The 13611-nt window shown below is 38.8% G+C and overlaps 2 protein-coding genes across 5 annotated transcripts in view; one reads left to right on the plus strand and one right to left on the minus strand.

Annotated features, from left to right (window-relative positions):
- Positions 1-10316, minus strand: part of LOC110062692 (peroxisomal carnitine O-octanoyltransferase-like) — a 37286-nt gene extending 26970 nt beyond the window's left edge. For all 4 annotated transcript variants that reach the window (XM_020769640.2, XM_020769638.2, XM_020769639.2 and 1 more), the window contains exons 1-10: positions 10096-10316; positions 8683-8790; positions 7617-7741; positions 6955-7133; positions 5934-6058; positions 5280-5388; positions 4872-4959; positions 4248-4361; positions 3378-3479; positions 1326-1409 (exon numbers count right to left, since the gene is read on the minus strand). In XM_020769640.2, the coding sequence (XP_020625299.2) occupies positions 1326-1409; positions 3378-3479; positions 4248-4361; positions 4872-4959; positions 5280-5388; positions 5934-6058; positions 6955-7133; positions 7617-7741; positions 8683-8790; positions 10096-10183 (1122 nt within the window). In that variant the 5' untranslated portion in view covers positions 10184-10316. The remainder of the gene's footprint in view (positions 1-1325; positions 1410-3377; positions 3480-4247; positions 4362-4871; positions 4960-5279; positions 5389-5933; positions 6059-6954; positions 7134-7616; positions 7742-8682; positions 8791-10095) is intronic.
- LOC110062696 (exosome complex component RRP41-like) lies at positions 10306-13357 on the plus strand. Its single transcript, XM_020769643.2, has 2 exons — positions 10306-10780; positions 11743-13357. Exons 1-2 carry the CDS (start codon positions 10406-10408, stop codon positions 12106-12108), a joined length of 741 nt encoding a protein of 246 aa, XP_020625302.2. The 5' UTR covers positions 10306-10405; the 3' UTR covers positions 12109-13357.
- The last annotated feature ends 254 nt before the right edge of the window (positions 13358-13611 follow it).

Raw genomic sequence — 13611 nt, forward strand, 5'->3', positions numbered from 1 at the left:
CAGTAAATACGAAATAACGTCGTAGGAGAGACTCGGCTCTGACAACACGAATCAAGATGGCGGACAAAATTAAATTATTTCTTTTTCGGTATCGTTATTGAAAAGTTCTCCAAAACAGATCAAATGTTTCACGAAAAAGGTAGTTTTAGCTTGCTCGTCTAAAGCAATGGTCAATTTAAAAAAAAAGCAAGTCACCAATGACGACGACGCAGTTGTCCGTTTCGTAAACGGTCGATGCCAATTTCGCGACATTTAGAAATTTTTTAGTTATCAACGAATTTTTCTCTACGAAATTAAAGAAAAAAGACAATTTGTAAGTAACCACCCAGTATCGAAACCGAATCCTCTGTTTCCTAACATCCCTCTTCTACCACTACACTACCAGGTTGATCCGCCAAATCTCCGCAAAATTTAATCATAGAACGTGACTTTCTTGAATATTAATGATAGAGTTGCCCCAACCATCAAATAAAAGCTAACCGCAAGCAAACCAGTGTGAATATGAACAATCAAGCATTTGACGAGTGCGTTTTACTCAATCAACAAATTAAAACCAGTTTCTACCTTGTCCAGGCCTATACTAAAGCAAATATGGCATCGTCCATTCTGAAAGGCTTGGTTACCAATGATGGCATCGACCGTTAAAAATGGCATTGGCCGTTCACGAAACGGAAATCAGCGACGACACACCGCCGACGCACCACTAGCGTCACACTACCGACACACCACTGACGCACCACCGACACACTGCCGACGCATTACCGACTCGCCACCAACGCACTAAAGACGCACCATCGACGCCGCACTGCCGACACATCACCGAATCGCCACCGACGTACCGCCGACTCACCACCGATGCACTGCCGACGCACCACCGACGCATCTTGTATGCGATGAGAACTGAAGCACAGTGGTCGATCCGTCGGCTAACAGTCGGCCGCCTTTTGGTTAACTGTCGGCTGATAGTCGGCAGACTTTCAGTTTAATGTCGGTCGATTATCGTTGGTATCTTATTCCACTTTGCCTCCGTGTAATTCACTGCTTGCTTTCCTATATTGTAGTATTAAATCGTTCTATTTCTTTTCTTTATTTTTTTTTCCTTTTCTTTTCTTATTTCTTTTTTTTTTTATTATTTTTTTTTTATTTTGGCGTTTTGTTTTGTATCGTATTTTCTCCCTGTTACTGCAGGCTGACTATACATGAGACGTGAGGAAAACTCAAGGGTTGTAATAAGTCTGGAGTTAGCCTGTGCAAAATGGCCTTAAAATCCAAACCAACAGTATACCATTTTCAACATCACTTCACGTAGTCTATATTAAACCTACCTGCCACTCTCCTCCTTTTTCTTCAAGATATTTAACAACCAAGATAATGGAATCTATTTCTACAACACCATCAAATGGAGCATGCTAAAACAAGACGGAAGAACACGTAAACACTTGTTCAACCATGAAAGTCTGGACTACGAGTCCCTCTTTCACTTATTCTTTCGTGCGTGGCGTGAAAGAAAATCGCCAGAAAAAAAATGACCCTCGATCCTTCGATCCCTGGCCGGGGATATTCCGTGGTGTGTTCTTGGGCAAGACTTTACTCTCACGCCAGTGCCTCTCTCCGTCCAGGTGTACAATTGGGTACCAGCAAATTTAATGCATCCCATCCAGGGTGAGCAGAAATACTCCTAGTCGCTTCATGCTACAGAAACCGGGATACGCTCCACCCTGACGGGTCACTTGGCATGTATACAGACTTTACCTTTCCTGTTGCGGCATCCATTTGAGGCCATGACCATTCTTTTGATGATTGACAAGGCATGTTCACAGGCAAGGGATCCACTGGTACTCACTTTTGCCTTGGTACTCACGCCTTTGCCTTGAAACAAATTCTGAATTCCCCAACCCTGTAGAGTCTACATTATGTGTCCTCGATTCTTACAACTACACAGTTGTTACCGACGGCAACAAAAACCGTTCAGTGCTTGACTTTCATTAGACTACGAATAGTCCTTCTTTCGCTTAGTCCGTCGAGCGAAGACCGTTTAACAAATTGAAGTCAGTTTTTCATGCGTCTGTCCTGTTATTGATCATGAATTTCGTCATAACATTGTCAAAGTAGCTGTAGAAATCCTGGGGGCGAGAAGCGCGCGAAAGTGGCCATTTTTTCCTCGCGGTTTATTTTTTACGATAACTGGAGAAATTCTCGCGCGCTAATTGGCTATATTTCATTGTCAAGAAGAGGACAGGCACGAGAATTTATAATTTATAGGACGGGTCAACGAGCGAGAGCAAACAATTTGACAATTTGTTATCGTAAAAAACAAATTGTCGTCGGTTTTTCATGCGTCTGTCCTGCTATTGACAATGAATTTCTTGATAACATTGTCAAAGTAGTCTTCGGATCCACTCGCCTACTGCCTCGTAGATCCACAGCTACTTTGACAATGTTATGACGAAATTCATGATCAATAACAGGACAGACGCATGAAAAACTGACGTCAATTTGTTAAACGGTCTTCGCTCGACGGACTAAGCGAAAGAAGGACTACTCGTAGTCTAATGAAAGTCATGCAATGAACGGTTTTTGTTGCCGTCTGTAACAACTGTGTAGTTGTAAGAATCGAGGACACATTATGTAGACTCCACAGGGTTGGGGAATTCAGAATTTTGTTTCAAGGCAAAGGCGTGAGTACCAAGGCAAAAGTGAGTACCAGTGGAACCCTTGGCTGTGAGCATGCCTTGTCAATCATCAAAAGAATGGTCATGGCCTCAGATGGATGTCGCAACATGAAAGGTAAAGTCTGTATACCTGCCAAGTGACCAGCCAGGGCGGAGCTTATCCCGGTTTCTGTAGCATGAAGCGACTAGGTGTATTTCTACTCACCCCTGGATGGGATGCATTAAATTTGCTGGTACCCAATTATACACCTGGACAGAGAGAGGTACTGTGAGAGTAAAGTCTTGCCCAAGAACACAGCATCGAATGCCCCCGGCCAGGGCTCGCACCTGGACCGCTCGATCTGGAGATGAGAACATTAACCATGAGGCCACCGTGCCTCCACACAACAGGTAAGAGTATGATGAAATCAGTTGTATATTGCAAGATTACATGGCAGTTACACTGTACTATGAAAAAGTATGTAGGAAAAAAGAGTCACTACTTGGTAACCTTTGCCCTATAGAAGAACAAGGTTTGGTTTGAGAAAGTGGAACCCTCAAGATAATCAAGGTGGAAAAAGCTGGTTTCAACTGGTTGTCTAGGTCCAAGGTAAATTGCAAATTGTGTTTTTGAAAATACAGGGTTTATCAGTGAACTTTAGAGACTGAAGCATTTTTATGTTTTAAAGTATTATGCTGATTAAATTTTCTCGTTAAAACACTTACATCGCACTGAGATGCCAGTCTTCCAGATTTAAAGACCAGCACACTTACAGCCTTGTCAAACCAACGATTTTTAGAATCACCATGTATAGCATGCTTACAGACCTGTCAAGGAAAAAGAAACATCACTCATGTAGAAGAATTTTTCCAGTCTCTATATATAGGTGGTGCGAAGAGTGGTGAAATTGATTGGCTTTTATCAGTCTTTTTCTACGAAGGTGGGGCGGGAGGCAGGGGGGGAGTGAGAGGCATGGGAATTTGTTGTAACATGTTGTTATGTGTCATGTACGACATCATGTTTTATGTTAGCCATTTTTGAGGGGGTTTCGGTTAATTAGAATTTCTCTCACAAAGTAAGGTGGAGTATTACTGAGGCTTTAAAAAATTGTCAGTAATTTTTGCTGTGGATATTCTCAGTAGCAGATGCAGAGGAGTTAAAAAATGGGTGGAGGAGGGGGGGGGGGGGAGGGGGACCAAGACCTGTCTGCCTCTCATCCTTGATTGCTAATAGGTGATATCAACCTGTATACAATTATAGGTGATGTCAGACTATTCCTATCCCTAATCTCGGCAGGAGTTCCTTGAGTACTCTTGCTACAACCAAAATCAAACAACGCAAACTTGTCCTAAATAAAAAATAATATACCTGTATAATTGATCCTGTAGAGCACTTGATTTTTTTATTGAGTGCTGAAAGTACTCTGTTGATGTTACTTTGGTTTTGGTTTTAGGGTTTACTACTGTTTGAGATTAGCAGAGTAGTCTAATTGGTAAGTAATTGGTTTAGCTTTGGTTTTATGACGCTCAATTGAAATCCGCTCTACAACCCTTAGTTTGGAATCCATTATCATAATAATAATTTGTAATCCTAACCTCAATTTCTGTCTCAGGAACATTTTCATCAAGAACCAAGGCAAACAAACTTGTTTCAATGACATCAAGATTCTTTTGGTTATTTCTGTCCAAACTTATCAATCTTTCTCGCAGCTGTGAATGAATGACATGACAGAAAAAATATTAACAAATAAATGTCGCTGTTGTAAACCTCAAATCCAGCATGGTTTGGATAATAATTACCTTTATTTTAATATTTATTAATCATGGTTAAGACAAAATAAGGGATGACAGGGTGAATAGAGAAAACTTAAAATATTAGGTTCAGGTGAAATATTACAATTATATATTCTCCTGATATGTGTTGATACCTACATGTAATTTATGAACTCCGCAAAATTAAAGCAAATTCAATGGAACATAAAGTCGTGTTTTACATATCATCTATTCCCTTCCTGCTTGAATCACTAGATCGGAGGCAAACAATTCAGGCAGTAGACATAAATCTAATAATTTTCAACAATTCACTAGCTTTACTTGCAATTTTTACTTGAAATTAATAATATCTTAAAAGTATTGTTTAATTTTTTGCCACCAAGATATCCCACTTTCCTCAGTCAAACTAGTTTTACTAATTATTGTAATTCAATTAGGTTTTCCTACCTCATGCCAGGTATCCCGTCTCTCTCCAGTTAAACTGCCAATCCCTATCCCTGGTGAATTTGCTATGGACTGTATCTCTTGTAGCTGCCTGTTAAAATGAAAGACAGTTAGCTGAAAACAATGCTTGTACTTGTTATTGTAAGTTGTAATTTTTTCTTTTGGTGTCCTCTTCTGTGTTTTGTTGTTGTTGTTGTTGTTGCTGTTGTTTTGTATTTTAACTGTTAACTACATTCTGTACATAATAATTATTACCAATGTAGATGAAAACAAAATAATGTAAAATTAAATTTAAGGATTTAATAATGTAAAAAAATATATATAATAATAAAATTTGAAATTATATCATCCCATAAATCTTGAAGCCTGAAATAAAAACTAATGATTGAAACACTAATTTTTTTTATTTACCGTTCAATTTCAGGAGGTGTCAGTGGTTCCATATTTTCATCCAGTACTGTGCAGCTAAAAATCCTTCCTCGTGTTTGCACAATGATGTGACGTGGTGAGCTATGAGGGGCTAATGACAAAATTGACAAGATCATGACAAAAAAAAATTAAATATTTGGAAATGTCCAGTTCAGAAATGTATCAAATAGAGTTGGGGTAGATCATAGTTCATATCTGAACTAGTAAGTGAATATTTGTGTGTTGTATACATGGACATGGAGATGCTCTCCTACAAGGTCAACAAACAATTGACTGAACCAGAGGTATTAAAAACAAGGGGAGGAGCTGGAGCAAAAAGTAGCTCTTTTTTAGATAATTGAACAAGGGTACATGCAGATCAAAACCTTTAAGCCTCACATTTTTCAGCAGTCAGGGATGGGAGAGAGAAATTACTGTAGCAAAGAATGTACTTAATGCTGTACAATTTTATACATAATTTGCCAAATTATTTATCTTTATCAGTTATTTTTTAGAGATAGGACCCTCCTGAAAACCACCTCTAGGTGATTGGAGGTCTCCTATTAAAATATTAATAAATTTTATCACTATTAATTTATTGCTATTATTATTTTAATATCAAGAAAATAGCTGGATGCATTGAAACATATTTTATACCTGTAACAAAGCTAGTTCTCAGGGAGTCCTTTTCTTTTCCAGGAATTTTGCAACATGAGAAGAGTCGAGAAAATTGAAACATACATAGTGGAGTTGGGCCCATTCTGTCAATGGGTATTTCTCCCCTAAATTTGAAGAAAGCAAACAACAATGTTCACAGGTGGGTCGCAAAGGACATGAAAGCATCAGCGAGAGTCACTGTTGCCGAAAAGCTTCCATCAGGGTTGACCAAAACCTGGGTTGAACAGAGGATAGAATCCTTTTCTTTTTCAGGAATTAAGATTTGCAACATCATATCATAATATAACGATATCTTGTCATAATATCGATATTCATATCATGACAAAAAATATTGTGATTCACCGCTGCATCGGTGTATCGTTGCCACACTAATCATAGTGGTCTGTACACAGCAAAATTCAGACTGGTAAGGGAACCAATAAGAATAGAATCCTCCATTTCATCGTGGACCAGTTCAGCGATATATATATAGAGGATATTACATGGTGGCGAGAAGATATGAATTTTATGTTCTCGTGGCAAGAACAATATCTCACGAGTGAGCTGTGCTCACTCGTGAGATATTGTTCTTGCCATGAGAACATAAAATTCATAAATTTGAGCTAATGTGTAATGCTCTTTTTATTATATAAACATGCTGATGATGGCATTTTTGATGCTTTTCCAAAGATTTCCGACAACTTTCCGAAGATTTCCGAAAATTCTTCAAAACTTGTCCACAGGTCACACGAACATTGCCAAACATTTTTCGAAAATTTTTGAAGATTGCTGCAGACTTTCGAGGAAGACCCAAAGATGTCTTGATCATTAACACCAACAAATTTAAGTACAATTTAAGAGACAAACTTGATATCAGTGAAATCATTGATATCTTCGCTAGTGATGATGTGGAAAATATGCCACCCGAGTCCTGGATGTGGTTTCATATGAATTTTACGAGTGCAGTAAAACACCTGTGTCTATATAATAAAATATATTATGGTATACATGTAGTACATACCTATATAGCCTCTGCCAAATTAAAAGGTATGCATGAGTGAAGACAGCTGCCCTCTTGATTTGGGTTCCATTCTGTACTGGCCACATGTCTGTAATGGGAAGGGGCCCTGCAACGTTGATCAACGGGGCAGAAGGGTATCGTGGTGTCAGATAAGCCAAATCTTCCCACCATGGCTCAAGCTTGATAGTAACCAAACAATAATGTTAATAAATATATTTATAAATTCATGAATGAAGGTCAAGTTACAATTTGTAGTATTTATCAACTCTGAATCATCAGGGCTAAAAAATACCTGAATTCCAGCTTGCCCTTGGGACAATTCAAGCAGCTCTCAAATTTTGCTTGCCCCGTGCAAGACCTAGTTCATTCTTTTAATGATTTAGTGGACAGACAGCTTGCCTGATCCCTTGCCCATTGGGCAAGTAAGAATGAAAATTTACTTGCCAAGAAGGAAAATCTACTTGTCCCAGACAACCGGTCGACACTTTGATAATGATGTGACTCTGTTTTGTATTAAACATCAATGACATAAAGGTACGCGTAATCTGTGAACTTGTACACGTCTGACAATTTTGAGTTTATTTTTATGCGTAATACCAAATACCCCTATCCCCCCCCCCCAAAAAAAGAAAAATAATAATAATAATAATTAATAATTATACCCAATTCCGCATACTCTTGGCCCTCTTCTCAAGCTTCCTGTGAAGATCTTTACCAACCCCACTAGCAAATTCATTCACCAAAAACTGGGTTTGAAGAAACTCTTCTCTTGTCAGGTGAGGCTTGACTATAAAAAAATTAATAAATAGACAAATAAATAAATAAATAAACAAATAAATAGATAAATAAATAAACAAATTATTATAAATGTGTCAATTTATAGCATGTGATGACACTCAGCCAGGAATTAGAAGGAGTGGTGAATTGACTCTCACAAATTTTGTTCCTATTACAAACTGGCTGAATTTATATTGAGACAAATTATCTGTCTAAGACAAAGACAGGTACAACTATAGTTCATCTGCCTAAGATGGATAAATCATCCTAGAAGTATAAATTTGGTTTTTAGATGAATAATGTGGCCAAATTCATCTTCCTCTGATTCCTCTGTCAGCAAGTCTTCAAGAATGTGTAAACGCCAGATTGCTTGCTAGTTGCTGTACATCTGGAAATTATTAGGTGTAGGTTTGTCCTCTCAAAACAATACCAGTAAGTTCTATATAATATAAAGAAGAATCTTTTTTTATATCTTGGTCATTTCTCTAATAAGTAGTCATTAATCAATATTTTAGACAATTTTGCCACTAAATTAGTCAGAGTAATTTTCACTTATAATTTCCATTGGTTACCTCTGGTAAGTCAGCAGATGTAGTCACCATGCATTTGTTTTTGCACAGTTCAGGTTCAGTTTTGAAATCATAACACACCTACAGTCCGTTGAAAAATGTGGTTGAATTTTGCAAAATACCTTATCTGACTTCATACTACAAATACTAGGCACTTAAAGGAGCTACATTACGGTTTGCGCATCTTCAAAAGTTTAGGCGAAATCTTTCAAGGTTGTCATTTGTAAATGATAATCCATGTTAATTTATGCCATCCTTAACCATCCTTGTTCCTTTATGGCTTATCGTTATCTCCTTCTGGTGTTTTTCTATCTTAGAAAACTACTATTTTCAGGTTTCCTTCAATTTCATATATACACTGATTACTCATGGATATCTGTACCTGAGTCTAAATATTTTTCACAAGTCTGTGCTAATGATGGAACTGGAAGACTTGGGAGTTTGTCTTGCAGCTGAAAAGTCTTTTCTTTGTTTCCATTCATTGACGACACTAAATTTACAAACAAAAGGAAATTAAGTACAATTATTATATTATAACAATTGTAATCATCACCATGAAACATACATAAAGGTCAGAGGTTTGAGCTTACAATCATGCTTTTTCAAGGGAGAGGAGTACATATTGGTCTCATGATAAGTATATTGCTGGACTCTGGATCTTATGGCCTGGGTTCAAGCATAATTGCTTAAGAGTCACACCCTCGTACCAGCCTCTTTGTTCCCTTTGACCAGGAGCTGGGAAACAAGCAACCCTGGAAAGTTCTTATTTGAAGTCTGAAAGTATTTGAATTTCCAGTTGAATTGCGCATGTCAAGCTGAAAAACACATGGCTGAATCAAGATGCTGGTGTGCTGCTTCCGCTCTTTTCCATTATTTTTAAAACCAATCAAAATCGAGCTTGTAATGGAACTTTCAAGAATCACTCATTCGTCAAGCCACCATGCACAGTAAGGAACAAAAACTCAAGGTACAAGGTCGCTAGGGTCACTATTTGTAAATATTTACATGTACACTTTTATTTAATTTCTCAAGAAACTGTTGCTCTTCATCAGCAGGCAAGTGAACCTCTGTCATTTATCGATCATAGTGAGCTTGAGCTTGATATTGAGCTTAACAATCAAAAATAAGCCTGCAAAGCTAACAGTTTGAGTGTTAGCCCACTATCAGACCTCATCTCTCCACCCTAGTTTTAGCTTCCTTATTAGAAACTAGATCATTGTATAGTTCAATTCAAGAGTTTACATTAGCTTAACCACTATGGTATATGAGCTAAACTTTTATTATTATACCATGCTCTACAAAATGGCAAGCGGATGCGCAATTTTTCAAAACTGTCAACCCCCACCACCCACCCCACCCCACCCCCAACTTCCCTCATCCAGTATGGCTGCCTGTGTAACGAACATGTTAAATGAACAACTTAACTGAACCGCCCGGCACTTATAATCAAGTACAGGGTTACTTTTAAATTCGTTTAGCATTTAGGTGCATTCATCATAAAAGGAAGGATATTTTTAAGCTTAAACCTTTACAAGCTTAAGCTTAAATAAACTCTGTTTCTTTTTCGCGGCAAATGGAACGGCCTCCAGCAGCCCAGCAATGTACAGTTTTCCGATGGAAGGCGCTTGACATTTCTGTAATAACTCTATAATACATTGGTTAGATTTGCTAAAAGATCCAAGAGAATCAGCCATATTTCTATCAAGGATCACACCAAACATTGCGTCGATGAAAATGAATCGAAGCTAAACAAACCGAGATGTCGTGACAAACCGGAGTGCCATTTTAAGCTCACCTGAGAGTCCACGGCTGGAAAAACGAAAGAATTTCAACGAGCTTCTTTCCACCGTTTTCAGTCCAAGTCGTAATGCCAAAGAATGCATGAATCTACACTTCACAATGGACTAAATCTACACAACACTTCACGACACTATGAAAACAACAACCGCGGGAAAACTGGAGAACACAATAGTGGACGGGATCTTCTGGAGGGACTGGGTGCGATTCCTACAAAAGCATGGTTTGGACGAACATCAGATACTCTGAAGTTTGCTGTAAGTTTTAACGTCTGTAAAAATCTCTATCGTGACGATCATCAGCGAATAATGGCTGGTTTAGAGATCCTTTCACCCGAAGGGCTGCGTCTCGATGGCCGAAGACCGCACGAACTTCGGAAGATTGTCTGTAGAATGGGAGTTTTCAAACAAGCTGATGGTTCTGCTTACATCGAAATGGGAAACACTAAAGCGTTGGCGACAGTTTACGGCCCTCATGAGGTCACGAATAAGGCGAAGATCCTTCACGATCGAGTGCTGCTGAACTGTCAGTTTAGCATGGCGACATTCAGCACGGGTGAACGAAAGAAGAGACCGAAAGGGGACCGGAGATCAACAGAGACATCCATGCTCATACGAAGGACATTTGAAGCAGCGATTCTGACACAACTTTATCCTCGATCGCAGATTGACATTTATGTACAGGTAATTTCGATAGTTTAGTTGTCGTCCACCCCATCCCACGCATATCAGCTCATATTTAGACATCGCCATCTTTCGTCAATCCTTCCTGGCATCCTCGAGCCAATTGGTCCCAAGTGGGAAGGGGTGGATTTATTTAACAAATTGACGTCAGTTTTTCATGCGTCTGTCCTGCTATTGATCGTGAATTTCGTTATAACATTGTCAAAGTAGTTGTGGATCCACAAGGCAATAGCCGAGTGGATCTGCAGCTACTTTGACAATGTTATGATGAAATTCATTGTAATAACAGGACAGACACATGAAAAACTGACATCAATTTGTTTTTTACCATAACAAGTTGTCAATTTGTCCATTCTTGCTTGTTGACGCATCGCATAAATTATAAATTCGTGTGTCTGTCTAGCTAAAGAGTGCGTGAGAATTTCTGCAGTTATCATAATAATGGTACTGATATTGACGTCACAGGATACTCTTTCGCAAGGCTTAATATAAGCTTATGGGTTTTATGCATTTTTGTAATGGTTATCCAGGTCATGCTAATCATTTTGACTCTATAAAAAGTCCATTTTGGCCTTATTGGATAACCATCAGGAAATGCACTTGTTAAACAACATCAGGTGTTCATCATCCGAGTGTCCTCACAGTAAGATTTTCACAAAACCACATTTATGTGATTCTTTTTTCTTTATTTTATTTTATTTATCATTATCATTATTGTTGTCATTATCATTATCATTATCATTATCATTATCATTACTTATACTATTATTTTCCTGTATTCCTATCTTTCTTCCCCCGTGATTTTTGGTAATTACTGGAGAAAACATAGCCTTGCCTCCCACTTCGTCAGCCTCCTCCAGATTATAAACATGGTACGGACAGACGAGCTTCATATACTCACTTGTGCAATGTCTGTCAGTGATCCATGGTAACGTTTCTGAAATGTGCGTTTCTCTTTACAGATTCTCCAAGCTGATGGTTCTAACCAGAGTGCCTGTATTAATGCCGCTACGTTAGCTCTTATTGATGCTGGAATTCCAATGAAGGACTATGTCAGTGCTTGCACTGTGGGTTTCATCAACGATAAGCCATTAATGGATATCAACTATTTGGAGGAGAGCTTTGGAGGACCACAGCTCAGTCTGGCTGTTTTACCAAAATCTGGCAAAATTGTCATGTTTCAGATGGATTCCAGACTACATGTTGACAACTTGGAAAAAGTTCTGGACTTAGCTAAGAAAGGATGCACTGATATACACATCTTACTAAGACAAACTGTACATGATTATTCTCAAGAATGTGTTGCTTCTTTTACTGGTAATCAGTAATTTAGTAATTGGGCTGAGTGGAGTACAATTCAGAGAGTAATTGTGCGAGTAATTTTAAAATCAGACGAGCATGAAGCACGAGGCTGATTTTAAATTACGAGCATGATTACTCCCTGAATTGTACAACACAAGGTCCTATTACTAATTAATTGTATCTAAATGTAACATAATTTGAAATTGAAAATGTCTTATGAGAACTAATCTCTTGACCAAAAAAGTCAGTTGTGCTTTTCTATAATTTTTAAAAACTGTAGTGAACATGGAAAAAGAAGCCATTCAAGCACATGTAATTGACGTGCGAATGGCGCATGTATCCGGTTACAAATGGTTGTAATTGAATACCTGTAATTGGGCACCCACATGATTGCTGCTGATTACATGTCAAATAGGCACACAGAGAACCAATCCCAATCAAGAATTTTTTTATAGGTAAGCGGAGCCCCATGCCCATATAGGAAAGAAAAGGAAACCGATAAATAGATTTTCTCATGGTTATCATGGCTAGTGGTATTGCTCGTGGGTGTGTACACATGATGGCGGTGGCAGTGGCAATGGAGTTGCCCAAGATGGCGTCCATACTCCAGCTAATAGGTTGAAAGAGACATGCAGCCTTGGTTTACATGTATAACGTCCTTTGATATTGGACATCCATGTGATGGTCAATTGACACCTGTCAAAACAAGGTATCCGCTGACCATATCACATGACCATATCGCGGGCTTACGTTTAGAGCTCATCAAGATCGAGTGGTTTTTTGAAGTTGACCGCCGACCAAGTGCTGGTTTTCGAATGGATCAAGGGCTCATGTCTGGTTAACTTGTTGTAAACAGGGCCCTGTTGTTCGGAAGCCGGTTAATGCTAACCCAGGATTAAAAGTTAACCGAAGTATAAAATGTTTTTCAGTGCTTTTGTTTTGTGTGTTTTGAGATTGTTGAAACTCAAAACAGAAGGCCAAATAATATACAGAAAACCTCACTGCAAAGTCACAAAACTCAAATGAAAATTCTTGCTTATCCAACTTATCCTGGGTTAGTTTAATCGGGCTTTGAACAACCTGACCCAGGAGTGCCGCCTTTAGGCTTGGCTAAATCTATACATTAGCTTTGATGTTTGTGGCTTGCCCTGTGGAAAATCTGGTGTCTTTATATAAGGCCTTGAGTGTGGACAGTGAAGTGACTGGGAGTATTTCTACCCACCCTAGATGGGATGGTAGTCCATTCCTGACATTAAACTTGCCAGTTTCCATTTATACACCTGGCTGGAGAGAACCTGTTGAGAGTAAATTGCATTGATAAAGAACACGACTGAATGGCAAGGGCTTGAACCCCAACGTCCAGAGTCAAGCTCTTCACACAGTGAAGCTGTAGGTCACTGTGGCTTGGTTATCTCACTGACGTGTTCCGGCAGCTTCTCTGCTTGTATGATAGGCCCTAATTACGAGCAAGTTTATGAACTATGTGCAATTTCCCGTCATCCCGCCCCAATCTAGGCTCAATTTCCAGC

The sequence above is a fragment of the Orbicella faveolata genome, unplaced genomic scaffold (genome assembly GCF_042242905.1).
Source record: "Orbicella faveolata isolate gen_17 unplaced genomic scaffold, um_ofav_v1 contig_13, whole genome shotgun sequence".
In the NCBI taxonomy this organism is placed as follows: domain Eukaryota; kingdom Metazoa; phylum Cnidaria; class Anthozoa; order Scleractinia; family Merulinidae; genus Orbicella; species Orbicella faveolata.